The sequence below is a fragment of the Chlamydotis macqueenii genome, chromosome 3 (genome assembly GCF_036417535.1).
Source record: "Chlamydotis macqueenii isolate bChlMac1 chromosome 3, bChlMac1.mat, whole genome shotgun sequence".
Classification (NCBI taxonomy): Eukaryota; Metazoa; Chordata; class Aves; order Otidiformes; family Otididae; genus Chlamydotis; species Chlamydotis macqueenii.
The window spans coordinates 114079155-114093858 of record NC_141558.1 but is presented as its reverse complement, the minus strand read 5'-3'; the positions used below and the strand labels follow the sequence as shown (position 1 = coordinate 114093858).

General features: G+C 43.5%; 1 protein-coding gene across 2 annotated transcripts in view; it reads right to left on the bottom strand.

Moving 5' to 3' along the window:
* Positions 1 to 6907: 6907 nt before the first annotated feature.
* PELI1 (pellino E3 ubiquitin protein ligase 1) overlaps positions 6908 to 14704 on the bottom strand; it is a 44814-nt gene continuing 37017 nt past the window's right edge. For both annotated transcript variants that reach the window (XM_086745284.1, XM_010124916.2), the window contains exons 3-7: positions 14416 to 14545; positions 12724 to 12825; positions 10527 to 10724; positions 10230 to 10418; positions 6908 to 9417 (exon numbers count right to left, since the gene is read on the bottom strand). In XM_086745284.1, coding sequence (XP_086601410.1) covers positions 8851 to 9417; positions 10230 to 10418; positions 10527 to 10724; positions 12724 to 12825; positions 14416 to 14545 — 1186 coding nt within the window. In that variant the 3' untranslated portion in view covers positions 6908 to 8850. The remainder of the gene's footprint in view (positions 9418 to 10229; positions 10419 to 10526; positions 10725 to 12723; positions 12826 to 14415; positions 14546 to 14704) is intronic.

Genomic DNA, 14704 nt, shown 5'->3' with positions numbered 1-14704 from the left:
TTACATTATGAACAATATATTTTAAAATGAGCTGATGCAAAGAAGCTTGCATCTAAAACTCATGAAAAATTCGTTTGATGCAATCTGAGAACCCTTATTGGTTTATTTATTTTTTTTTTCCCCCTTGAGATAGTAGGGAAATTCCAGAGATATTAAGATCTGGTACTCAAAAGAAGGCCAGAACTACAATTTTAGACTAGCTCATCTGACATCCATCCTGAGCAAAATAAAGAGAAAGCTGATCAGAGCTCACACATAAAGGACAATAACATCATTCCAATCAACGTGGGTTTTGTTGGAAGAAAAGCTCACATTGGCAAGCCTGCTTTCCTGCTTTGAGACAACAAGTTTGGCAGCTAAAAGGCAGTTGTAAGGGAGTTTTGTAAGACATTTGACTCAGTATGGAAATTAGCACTCTCCACTATCAGAAAAGCCCATGTTAAATGCATTAGCTGACATCTCCCCCGTGGAGGCTCTGCCACGGACAGGACAGAATCGCCCAGGAAATGCCTGGATCTGATGATACTTTGCCTGCTGCTCAGGATCTGGGAGCAAACGTAAGGTGGTGGCTGACAGGATCAGCCAGGTGGCAAGCTGGGCTGAGAAAAGTAATTTAGAAATGGCTGCTACAGAGAATATGCTGCATGCATTGCTATTTTATTGAGTACCAAGAGCAAAGGTGGGTTAAATACCTCCACCCTGGGGACTCCCACAGCTGCTCTTCTCTTCATCTGCTGTGTCCTGGGGAAGCCAACCTCTGACATCCCACCCTTATGCTTCTGTCATGTGAATCATAGAATCATAGAATGGTTAGGGTTGGAAGGGACCTTCAAAGGTCATCTAGTCCAACACCCCTGCAAGGAGCAGGGACATCTCCAACCAGATCAGGTTGCTCAGAGCCTCATCCAGCCTGGCCTTGAACGTCTCCAGGGATGGGGCATCCACCACCTTTCTGGGCAACCTGTTCCAGTGTTCTATAACTCGCATCGTAAAAAATTAGCCCCTAAATTACAGTCTGAAAGATGGTGTGGGGCCAGCAGAGCCTAGGCTTCTTGCGTGATACCATTCAACATATTTGTTGCTGCAGAAATATAAATACAGCCTGGCTTTGTTAACCATTAGCCATCTTTATAAGATAAAAATATAACAAAATGCAGACACACATAGTCTATAAATATATTTATGCTGTAGTGAGGAACGCTAATTCCAGGCCTCCATGGTATGAAAAACACTCCAACTGTATAAATACTGTGCATTTGGCAACATTGTTTTAAGAACAGGGGGCTGGGGTGTTTTTTTCCTTTAGGACTGGCACCATCTTTAGTCGAGCCCCCTTTTTGCAAAGACACTTGCCCTGGCTCCGGCGATGGCCTCCCCCGGCAGGCAGCTGCCCAGAACTGCCAAGGAGTGTGACATGAGCGCTGATTCATCGACGCCCAAAGGCGCTTGCACACACCTTCTGCTGCTCCTGCTCAAGAACAGGCAGAGTGAGATTTCCAAGTGATGAAGAGTGACGCTGGCAGAAATGCTGAGTAACACTGAGAACACCCGGAGGTGCTGGGCCGAGGTCTTGGGCGTCGCTCACCCTGCCTCTCAGGAAAGCTGCTCTGAATCCACTTTTAATGCGAATTAGTGAAAAAGCATTAAATATTCACACTCTGTGCTGTTACACGACATTTAAATGATCTTCTGTTTGATTTAGCTCCCCTTTAGAAGTGAAGCAACCTAATTAAATGAACTGAGGCCCTGGCAGCTTTGCTTTGCAGAGCCTGGAACTGGCTTTGCCCAGCCGACCGCAGGGAAAGGGCAGCAGATGGGAGAGGTGCCCACATCCCTGCGACCCATCTCGGACAGCGTTTATCCTCCAGCAATGATGGAGCATGGCACCACAGGTTCATCCCATGGACATGTCCCCAGGACAGGGAAACACTCCACAGAAAGGCAAGCTGGGCAGGTGAGACCATGAGTTCTCAATCCACTGCAATTTGGAGCCTTTCATCCCCTTTAAAAAGTCACATTTTAGATGATTGTCCAGGCAAAATGGAAGCGGGCACACGCCTGTATCTCAGTCCTACGGAGGCTTTTGAAAAAGTCAGCCACTGTGCCAACTGCAGGCACAGACCAGAGAGAAAAAAGAGGCCAATTAAAGAGCCAAGTTGTCTCTGTGTTGCTCAGGGCTAACAGAACAGATGATGGCATCGCTGGAAGCTGCATTTGCTTTTAATTGTCCTCGTTCCACTGAATAACTAATTCTCTCCTCCTCCCACACGACAGAAAAAAAAAAAAGGCAGCACGGGTTTTTTGGAAAGTATGAGTTGACTCAATTCCTTTCCTACAGCGCATGACAGCAAGCTGCAGTTTTTAGCTTTGCATCCAGGCAAGTTTAGAATATCACTGCATGCATTTGTTTGGCTTCAAATCTTCTGGGATCAGCTAAAAATAATATTTTGGAGAGAAGAGGATATGGAAGCACTTAAAGGCTTTGTGTTCATCCAGCTCTTCAACTGCAGCCAACCAAAGGGAATAGCATAGGTAGAGCCCATCTGTAAGGTAGTCGTATCAAAAAGTTATTTTACAGGTGCCAGAGAGCTGGGATGTGGGAGGTGCTGAGTGTGATCCAGGGAAAGAAGTGGATTCCCTCAGCCCAGAGAGGAAAAGCTGGGCTTACCACAAGACTCATCCTTCATGTGGCTGTTTCCCAGGAAAGCCGTCCCTTATCCTTTACCAGCTCCCATTTCCAGCATTTCAACCCTAGGCTGAAGAATAGGTAACCAAAAAAAACACCAAAACACATTTTGCATGGCCTGAGTCCAGCCAACATGGTTCCATGCATTAAAAGTCACATATCAATAGAAATACTTTAAAAAAATAATCATAACCTCAGCAAACATGACTGAGAAACTGTCAGATAAAACAACTGCCAACTGCAGAGGGAAAGTGAATCTGCTTTTTTTTTTTTTTTAAGCAGAAACAAATACAAGGACAATGACAATGAGCTATAAGACAACAGGATGATCTTGGGAATTATTAGTAAAGAATACACGTATGGAAGCTTCTCCCCATGCCAAGTGAGTTAACTGTGTACTGCACCTTCATCTACTGTCTCAAAACATGAACTATCATTTCCTACCCTCGCCGCGCCGCTCATGCTTCGTGCGGCGCACTCATAGGGAATCCTTAGGGGTCCATCATGTGCTGTGCAAGTGCTGTGGAGGGGAAGCCTTTTAATGAGACCTTTCCACTAGAAAGAGGAAAAATAGACAATCCTGGCGTGAGTTATAACTCCCAAGGACTCTACCCTCATCATATTTCTGAAAGGCTGATCTCCAGTAGCGATCTCAGTGCAGAGCTGTTATTATGTAGGTAGACAGGGTAGAGGAAGGAAGTCAGAGCAGATTAATAATTTACTCCTGCCTCAGAGCTGTTTAGTGACACTAAATCAGAAAGAGCATTAAAAAAGAAAATTAAAAAAAATCACTAAATTGCAGATGTTGCCAAATTACAAAGGAGCTGCCTCTGCCAGCAGGAAAGTGCTTCTCTAAGTTGATCTGTGAGGTCATTTGCACCCACACAGATGCTGTGAGATGTCTCAACCCCCTGCACGTTAGCGCTGGACGCTCAGCAGGGATGGCAGAACCAAGTATTTGCTGGTGCCTTTGCTGCTGGCACAAGCACATCCTCGCCAGCAGAGCCAGGCAGACATCACGGGGCAGAAAATAGGGGGATGTTGGTGCTGGTTCCTATTACCTCCCACCAGCCCTGCAAGAGGGGCAGTAGGATAAGGATGGAGAGCTGGGCGCACTGGCAGCAAAATTGAGAGTGGCAGGGAGTGGGCACAGAGCTCCCGACTGCCAGAGCTGGCACTTCGCCTCGGTTACTCATCTTCCCTGGAGCTCAGCCTCAGGGGATGCAGCCCCAGCCGATGCCTCACCTGATCCCACACAAGCTTGTGGGAAGATGGGCAGCAGCTCGCAGGGGGACCAAGGCAGGAACATGCATTCAGGCACTGGGGCTTACAGCTAACATTTCCCTAATGCTGCACTGATGCACATCTTATGCATGTCCCAAGCCACTGGCCCCGCTGCAGGCTTTGCAGTGCCCCAAGGCTGTGTTTGGGATGGCTGCTCTCACAGGGGCAGCTTAGGCTTGACAGAATAAAAGCACTTTTTTTCCTGCTCTTTAAATCTGCCACCTTTTTGCTTTCAGGAAGGAGGACAACCAGACCAAGAACCAGTAGCACCCAGCCCAGCTGATGCAGCCGGCTGTTTCTTGTGCAATACCACAATATCGGTGCTTCCCCAGCTCAGCTTGTGTCACCAGGTACGTTACCATGGGAAACCGCATCCAAACAGCGCAGTTTGAGACAGTGCTGTTCTCTGCAAGAAAACAGGGTCCTCAGCTCTTGCTGCTGCCCTGGAAGCAGCACCTGGGAAGGGGCAGGCTTGCTGCTGCCCATGCAGAGGCCACACTTGCCAAAGACCCCCTGACACAACACACAGGAACCATCACAGCTCCCGTAGAGATGCTTTCCCGGATCTTTTTCACAGGATGCAAGACAGCACATGTACAAGTGATCTCCTATGGTTACAAAAGACCTTAGAAACTGCACTTCCACGATGATCACAGCCCTTATGTTAAAGCCAAGTCCAGTGTTTTTACAGAAAAGGAAGCAGGGATTGCACGAGCCAAGACTAGGACCAGGAAATCTGGTCTAACTCAACAGCAACCAGGCCTAATCCAGGCTGAAAGACAGCATGCAGGTAGGTAGCTGTAGGCATCATGATAGATTATATTGCAAAACTGGAAATGTATTTTTAGAATTGGGCCTGGAAAATTATCTCTTTGTCTCTTCAGAGAGATCAAGCATGCCACAGCAGGGTCATTATGGAATTTGCAGATCACCTTCAAGTACAGGAGGACTGCTGGGGTGACTTCATCATGTCATTAAACCTTTCAGGACACCAGCCTCATTCTTACAGGTGTAACAAGCCTAGCACAGATGTGATTAGAAAACCTCATCCCCAGCCTGCGCCACACATCTCAGCCGTGCTACGCACTCATGGTATTGCTTGAACCCAATGGTTGAGTCAGCAAAGGGAACAGACTGCTCCACCAGTGCTGGGTTATCCACCGTCGCCAGGGAAAGCCCCCAGCAACCTTGTCAACACACTCCTTGCCCTGCTGTGAGTCAACACACCACACTGCCCCACTTCTGCTTCAGAGGGAAAGACAAAAAAAAAAAAAAAGGAGCTTCATTAGCCAGCTGCTGTGCCACACTGCTGCCTTTTACCAGTGTTAGATCCATGCAATTTCCTACAGCTGGAAAGCAAATTAGCTCATTAAATCACCTGCATTTCACATCACACAAAGAACTGCACAGAACAGAGCAGCCACGCACAAACCAACTGCAGAAAGCTAGCTGCTGCTTTCCAGAGGCACTGCTGCACATCTTCAAAACTTTTAAGGCTAGAAAAGGGCCTGTCCTTACCTCACTTCCACATGCAGTCCCTCATCTGTTCCACATACCTGTGGTGATCTCCCAGGGCACAGTCCAGTCCCAGCTGCTGGCTGCATCACTCTTTCCATTTGAGCAAACCTCTGAAAGCAGGTTAAGGCCACAGATCTCATTTGGGGCTGTTTTTTCAAAGGTACAAGGGGCTGATTTAGGCTGCACCTGAGTGGAGCTGCAATAGTTTCAAAACCAGCACGCTGCAACTTCTTGCACTTCTCCCAGCTCCCAAATTTGTTCAGAAGCAAAGGCCTTAAAGTTCAGAGTGTTTCAGTCAGCTGGTTGAGTCAAAGGGATCATTTCACTTTTAATCTGACATTCATTTTACAGTTTACAGAGTACGAGACCTTTTATTTAAATTGTTTATTAAAGAACAGAAGCCCAGGGGGAACTCAAATACGGAACCGCAGTCAAAGCTACTGCGTTTAGTTAGCTTGCATGTTGTATGGAAATTGTTCCTCAAACTACTCAACCGCTGCTATCCTGCTTTTGACAGCGGGATTTCCATGTCTCAGCCATTTGAATGCTCATGTTCTGCCCTTTTAAAAGTGGGATTAACAAGCCCAGCTTGGGTCAAGAAAAGTGTACAACAAGCAGACAGCATGTGGCACACTCTGAAGGGTTATCTTAGCTTAACACTACCCAGAAAAACAGGCAGTTCTGCCAAGACTACACCTTCTCCTGTAGTGTTTGTTTTTTGGGCAGGGGATGCGGGGGGGTGGCAAGGGTAGAAAATATAATGAAAGCCTAACATACCATCTTAATGGGGCAGAGGCTTAATGATGGTTGTGTGTTGGGCATGAACCTCTCCTTCCCTGCTAGCCAGATATGCATGTACCCAACCGCACTATTGGCTCCACACCAGCACCCAGCTGTGCCTCCACCACGGGGCAAGTACACCGCTTTCCGTATGTCTGCCACCATCCAGTTCTCAATCTGTATTCACAGTTCCTCTTTATCTTGCTCATACTGCTTCGTAGCTTTCATCATGTCCTTTTCTGATTTTTCATATCGCCAGAGTCAACAGGATCAGGACCAGAGAAGTATCAATCCAATTTTGTGGAAGATTGAATCAAGAACTCTTGATATTTTAGAAAAGCCCAGCCATTTAGTTGAAGTTTTTGCTTACTCACTCTGGGAAGAGATCATTTAACTATGTCTTTTAAACAACAATCTTGCCTTTGTTAACGTAGGGTTAAATATAAAACACACTGAGACATCACATCCGAAAGGAGCCATTCAAATCCATGACTGGGATAACATGCAAACTCTTTACAGTTGCTTCTTTTCTGTGATCTTAATCCACACGTGCAAAACAGACTCTTACATGACAGCCGAAGGGCCACCTCCAGCCACCTTTCCCATCTCTTGGAAACAAAGCAACAGACAATCCCACAATTCTATTTTTGAAAACTGTTTACTCACGTAGTTTAAATAAATTAATTTGCAAATAAAAATTAAACTACAGTATACTATAGTTTGAATAAAATGATTAGAACAACTACAATACAGGGATTTCTTGCTGCATAAGTTTCATTACTTAATGCATAAAATCTGGAAAATGTCAAAATCAGTTATATTTCTATGGAAAGGGAGTAACAGCAGTTACTGGTACATGACAGCTAACTGAAATTATAATACAGGTTTCCTGACACATGCATTTCCTGAGTGAACCAAACAATATATATAATTTATTTTTTAAAATGGAGAAACAACTGACAGTCAAAGTAAATAATTCATGACATCTAAGCAACATGGGTCTCTCTTTAAACCAAGAAAACTTCAGAACAGCTTTGAAAGGAAAAATTAAAGCTATGCTATAAAGTACAGAAATTTGCTACTGTCAATTATACAGTACGTATTTTTGAAAAAAAAAAAAGTATTAAGCTGGCCAAAAAAGCTCAACTCAATCCTAAAAAGGTCAGGTTGTGTATTTGCCATGAAGCACAGTGGGTTAGCAGCAAAGCTGGATGTAGTGCACTGGCCTTTTCTGGTGGATAGAGAGGGAAAGGGCGGGCAGGGAGGGGAGAGCAGAGAGAGACTACTACCTAGAGCCCACCGCAGGGCGAGAGGACCTTACGCAAGCATCCCACACCGAGGTCTATGAGTCCAGCCCAGTCCCAGCTCAAGCTCTCCCCCGAACAGACTGCCAGTTGTGACAAGCTGCACAAGGAGGCAGGCACACATCCCTTGGGTATCCCCTTCAACTTTGTTCCCTGTGTGGCCTAGAGGAGTATTTCACCTCGCAGCGGGCAAGGGCAAGCATGTGAAGTCCGCAGCTCCCACATGCCCAAGTGTGCCAGCTTGCAATGGGCCAGGAGAAAGGCAGAAACATCCGACTGACAAGCCTGTCACAAGCTGGGATCATGGCTGATTCACAAATTGCTCCCTGCTCCCCACACACGTGCACAGGTGCATCCCACCTCTCCCCTCACCCCCCCCCGCCCCCCCCGCAAACAGCAAGGAACAAAGTGAGCCTTGCCAGGTTTGTTAATGTTTAACATGGGAAAAACCCTCACAAATGTCACTAATGCTAAATAAAGAGATGTGTTAGCATGAAGGGAGAAAAAATCCTTAATCTAGACTAAGTTGCATATTCAAAGAGTCTGGTAAATATTCTCCTCATAACCAGATCTTAAGTACAGTCCTACCAAAAAGACATTTTAAGAAGTCCTTCTTAGCTACCTTTCAACACGGTTAAAGCACACCTTTATGCCATCATAATTTGCATTAGCTTGGTTTAAAAAGCATTTTAACTATTCTAAGAACTCAGTATTTTAGATTAAAAAAGATTTCTCTACCATTTCCATCTCATGTCCTTCTCCATCCAGAACTACTCTACACGTCCAACTGCTGGATGAACACACTATGACCATGCTACTCTCTAAACATCCTACGGATTTTCAATAATAAAGATAAATAGAAAAGAGTTAATATACATGTTATATTTTACAATGTTTGCATCCAAGCTGTAAACTAATGTTCTTTGAACTATTTACCCTCCATATACAAAAAGGATGAAACAACTTTCAAACACTGTGGGCATGTGATTCAAAATGATTAAACGGAAGGCATCAAAGTTCACTCTACACTTCTTTCACCTCTTCATAAGTAGTTATTAACTAAAAAAAGCAGGAGTTCTTCCCCTTCTCCCCCCCACCCCATTTCTTATATTTCCAGACTTTTCTCAATAGAGAGAGGATTTAGCTGCTGTAACAAAAAACCCCAAATTCTTCATCTTAATGCAAACCAGCAAAGCCCAGAGAATACGAAAAACAGTTGGTTTAAAAATCCGAATCGCTTAGCTTATCAGTTTACTGCAGTCCTTGATAACACATGTGTTAGTCAAGAGGTCCTTGGAAAATGAGTCTGATGTAACCTTGCTCACCAGCCAGCTGATGCGCACAGAACGGACAGGCTGCGTGAAAAGTGTGAGTACCATGAGGAAGAGGAATTTGGGACCAATATGCAGTTGTCTTTTCTGAGCATACGTGTCCACATGGGCTGAACGCATGAGTTGGAGGTCCTGCATCCACATAAAATCCCGCTTCACATCCAAGCCAAAGAGGCACATAGGGGCCAACAGAGCGGCACATGGGACACTCGCGATCCTTGCCGTCTCTCTCCTCTTTGTTTCCCCAGTTGTGATAGCCGTGCACATGGCCACAGTTCAGATACACCCACGGCTGCTTTTCGTCTACAACATCTTTTCTCTTCATGCTGGGAAACGCCAAGGTGTTAAACCCCACGGGACACTGGGGCCTTGCCGCATTTATTTCCTGTCTTAGTGCCTCCAGGTGCTTGACAGTAGGAGTGCGTGAAAGCCCTTCCGCAGTGCGCCACAGCAGTGTTGCTCCACACAGGTCAATTAGAGAGCCATCTTGCAGCTGGTTCGTTTCATTCTCAACCTTGTGATGGACAAAGATAAAGAGATGTGTCACCTAAGGTTACCTGAAGAGTAACACAATGCACTTTCGTAATATAAATTAGCCTGGAAAATCCAGACGAGAAGTTTCAAGCAGCTCCTGACTGTCCTATACAAGATACATATAGAGAGCCCAGACAAGGCTTGTTTAGTCCTCCATCACATTTCAGACTGTTTTCTTCAAACACACCTTTACACAGGGCTTTCCTCTCCTCCAGAAAAAGTCAGCTGTCAGCATCCCTAGCTAAATGCACCACTTAAGTGTTCTCGTAGCATTTCTTTTTGCTAAGAGATCTCAAGTCATACCAAAACCAATCCTCTCCTGGAAATGTCACCAATGCTTTGGAAACAAGAGGCAAGACTCAGAATGCCAAGGTAGAAACAAATATCCAGGTATATAGGCATGTTTCAATAAAACTATAATTATTCTTTATTATTCTATAAAAAGGAGAAGTGCGAAGAACTTAAAAGCATAAACTGAAGGAGAGTAAGGAAAGTACTCTTTAAAATGTGATGACTAAGTTTGCAGAAGAGCATAGTAGACTGGGAACTCAATTTAGGAGAGCAGTCTAGAGCTGCAATTAAGTACTAGTTTGCAGATAAAGTATCAGTTATTCAGGTTGAGCAAGACACCTTCATGTATGAACATACACATATAAGAAGTCAGTGTAGGTAATTACAGAGGTGACGTCTACACGGAACAAGGCAGATTCCAGCCTCTGTTTATGCCCAAGCTTTACCACTTATGGTTGTACTCATTTTAAACAGGTTGCATAGAACAGTCGCTACTCTTACCATTTTTCCCCTCTGCTGAGCCGATCTGGTTTCACGGAGGCTGAACACGTTCCCACACACAGATATCTCTCTCCACACCCCTGGCTTGGAGTCTTCTGTAAATCCATTACGAGGATGCATAACAAGAACTCCATTTGTGGTTAGTCCATCCATTTGCCCATCTGATGTCTTCCACTTCGCAGCTTTCTCCTAGGAGAAATTACGTCATGGAAAACTTTTAATTTGTCTGGAGCTATTAATGAGTTTAAAAATAAGCCTACACTGAACTCGGAAGAAAAAAAGAAAGAGCTCCCTTACCCCAAGAAAGATGTTTTTTGAGGAGTCAAATCCTGCAGCATAGATTCTTGCTGTAAAAGGAGGGTTACGTTCGCATATGATTCTGCAGGCAAACCTTGATATAGTGCTCTGCACAGACTGCGTATCTGAATTACTCTGACTTCCAGGAACTGTATCTGTCACGACAAAGTCTATAGGACTCTCCGTTGACCGACCAATCTGGAGAGATTTAAAAAAAAAAAAAAAAATGCACAACCTGTTTAGAAGTTTGCCCTTGGATCTAGGAATATTCAAACTCAAAACACTTAAGTGATCAAGAAAAAAACCATTACATTCCAGTTTTAAGCATTCCCCTCCACCAATCTAAATTTAGGTTTCTAGAGACTAATCTGAATTGATGAGTTAGTTATTCCACCTCCATATGATCAAAGTTATTCTGAAGGCTGAGTACAGTCAACTGAAGGAAGGGGAAATAAAATGATGTAATTAAGTCAATTCTGAGACGATTTCCTATTGAAGGCCTTCTCATCAGAAAGGTTACGTTCAGGTCAGCTGGATCAGCTGCAGCAGTGCCAATCCAGCTAGGAAACTGCAGTTAGATGAAGAAAGTTGTATTCAGTCATTTTGCATGCCTAAAATATTCTGAACAATGCCAGACTAGGTGGTGGTGTAGATGTAGGAAAATTAAGACTGTGTGAGCTGACTCCAGCTCCAGTGGGGCACTGAGAAGCAGATCTGTCAGGAAAGACCAGGCACAAGATGTTTGTGGCAGGGAGGGGTTACATTAACATGCAGAGAACAACAGGAAAGCAACCTCTGACTACAACCAGGCTGTTCTAGTAGCTGTGCCTTCTTTTCTCATTGCATGGAAGAATGAGTTTTGCAGTCCCACAGAACTCTATTGGGTTTGATAGAATTGCATGGGTTTCACTGTCAACTCATCTTGCCCTTTTCCTTATAAAGCACAAAGAGAAATTATATCCCTCTCCCAGACATCCATGCAGCCCGTTTTAAAGCCCACTTACACACCACTACCTTTCACTCACTTCCAGAGCCCTCAACAACCTCTTATGAAATAGCTGCTTTTATTAAGACTGATTAACTGCTGGGCAGCAGACCCAAAAGCCCGAGGTGCATTTTGCTGAAGGCTGGATGCAGAGCATTCATGAGACTGAAACTGCTTTGTCAGAATGTGTTTTTTCTATTGCTTCTTAGGCAGGATAACCCATCAGTACACAGGAATTGCCACTGGCAATTTCAGAGCAGCATACATGCCACAGCATGCCTGAAGAGAGAACACTGACTCAAACAATAGCTTATGCTGCAGTTAGTTCGTTACAGCCCTTTTGCTCTGGTGTAGGCATTTGCAGTTGCATAGCAGCTTCCTCCACCACTTACCAACACCTGCCAGCTCCTTAGATCCTGCAGTGGCATCACAGCTAAATGCTGTGACAGCAAAACTCCTTGCCATAAATTACCAACAACAAGAAAATCAACGCAAGAGCTGTCCAGGAATCAGAAGGAACAAAGCATACAAAAAAAATCTCAAAACAAAACTCTTCCTTTTGAGAAAAACAGGAAACAATTACAAGATATGAGTGCACACCACAGCTGCAAATGTGTTTGTGGTTCCTCCTCATACACACAGGAACTGCAGCAAAGTTGCTCTGAATTGCCAGCACATCAGAACTGGGCCTCCTCTCCACGTTTCTCAGGGCTTTAGACTTATCTCTAGGTTTGCTTAAAGGAGTTAGGGGTATTTTTCATATTGTGTCAAAAGCTTTCCTGTATTTTCACATGTAATTCTTCTGCCCTGTCTCCAGCTGGCTGATCCCAAATCCCTCTGTAAATGCTAGAAGCAAAGTTCCAAGTGCTTAAAGAGAACTGTGCACTTTATTCTTCATTTTGCAAGGAGAGACTAGCAGACAAGTTACGTGACTTGCAGACCAGCAAAGGCAAAACTATAATCCTGTGCATTAGTCACAAAAAAACACCAACTTTCACCTCTGACCAAGCCTAAAAGAGATGCACAGATATACAGCCTTATTCATGTGATGGCCCTGGGAACGAACAGAATTAAACGTCTCTAAATAGTAAAGCACAGAAAGTCACACATGCAAACTTTTGGGTCTGAGAAAAAAAAGCTTGTTGAGAGGATGTCTTTTTAGAAACTACCAAAAGCAGGAACACATTTATGTGTCGTACTGACTTCACATACCTGGAACATATCTGTGTTGCTGTCATGTGTATATTCAACTACTACTGTCTGGGCCCGAGACAAAGTGTAAGATATGCTGTGTTGGTCCTTATTGCTTATTGCCTGTGGAAAAATGTCAAATATTATTGAACCAGTGAACAAGAACTCTACTGAATACAGAAAAGCACACAATCTATATAACCAGCCTCTCGTTCTGCTTAATTAATGCATTAAGGCAGGTGGTTGTTAGTGACACATCTGTAGTTAAACTTCATAAAAACCAGTCCTCACCATTAAAAAAAAAAAAGCTGCAGCATTGATTCAACAACAGACCAAACTGGTCTCTTTACCGCAAGCTGCAACAAAATGCATGTAACCAAGACTTATTATTAGTCATGCTTCCTGTTAAAGCAATGCTGACCTTGTCACAAAAGAACAAAACAACTGAGTGCAAAGGCTAAAACTGAATCTAACATCTTCATGACCTTCTCAGCCTGAACTTCTCCAACAGCAAAGTGAGGACAAAAGCTTAGGGATTTCACTCTCAAAACAGGACCTGCGTTCATATTAAAATCAGTGATGATTAATAAGGTACATACACAAAAAAAACTTAACAAGTAGTGGGGGTAAGCAGGGTAAAATGGAGAAATGCAGCACAGGTTGCAGAAGCTGTAGCAAAATAATCTAGGTTTCAGTTTCTTAGTCTAGATTTTCATTCTGTAACTACCTACTAGGAACAGAACAGTTCTAAAAGTGCTTCTAAATAGCACTCACTTGAAGACCACAAAGAATTGGCAAAAATAAATGTTCTTTTCATAGATCTCCTATAGAAGTAATTGTATTACAATAACTTTGGTTAGCAAAATGCTTTTGATTTCAGAATACTTTATGCCATTCCCTGAATTTAAGAATCAATATTCTTAAGTGTCAACCCACTTAGGGAGTCAAACACTCCTGTATTTGTTCAAGGGCCTGATCTCAACACTGGAGATCTCTAAACAACCACTGAGCATTTTCAGATTCCATTGGTTTTAGTAGAAATGCTCCATTTCTTATTGAACACAATTGCACATACACTTGAATTGGCACAATACAGAAGTATTTAATGGTAATACTTTAGCTATAATATATTCGTTTTGACATGAAACACAATTCAACTTCAGGACCTAAGTCCTTCCTTTACTGTGACTTAATGGAAACTCTGAACTTGATGACAAACAGTATCAAACATGCCCTGCAAGACCCATCTGCCCTCATCCCTGGGGAACTCCTACCCATTGGACAGAGTAGCAAGTGCACGTAGAGCTCAGGCAAAGGATCATTTAAAAGTCAGGTTCACGTGCAGCAAGATTAGCCCTAAGGCATGAATGAGTGTGAAAACAGGAAGGTTACAACAGATGTCTGTAATGACTTTGGAAGGAAAACAAAATAGAAAGTGTTTTAACATGACTAGCCCTGAACATTCACATCTCAAAAATAAATATTTGTCTTTCTGGACATGGCAGGGACTGGGCACCACATTTGTTTTGCTGAATGGTTTCCTGCTAACAATGACAGGTACCAAAAAACCTTGGATAAACATGAACTATTCTTTTCACAGCCAGAACTTAACTGCTTTTCACATCATTTCATCTCAGCATAACAGCACAGACTTCACTGAACTCTTTAACAGCACCAGGAGAAATAAGACTTAACTAGAGAAATCGAGTTTACCTTTGCTGCTTGAGGGGTACAGGCAATATGCACAGTGCTAGGTTTCACCCCATTTGCCTTGGGCCTTTTAAATAAAGCAAACCTACTTTTTCTTCTTCCTCTATCTCCATTTGGGAGAGACCCATTGTACCTGCCAAAAATCACAGAAAAAGAACAAAGTCCATCTTCCTGTATTAATTTGCTTCTCATGAGATACAGACCCACAAGAACTTTCATTATAAGCATAAAATCTTCTTAATTAGTACGGTATTAATAATTAAATATTTCCAATTAATCATACCTATTTAAA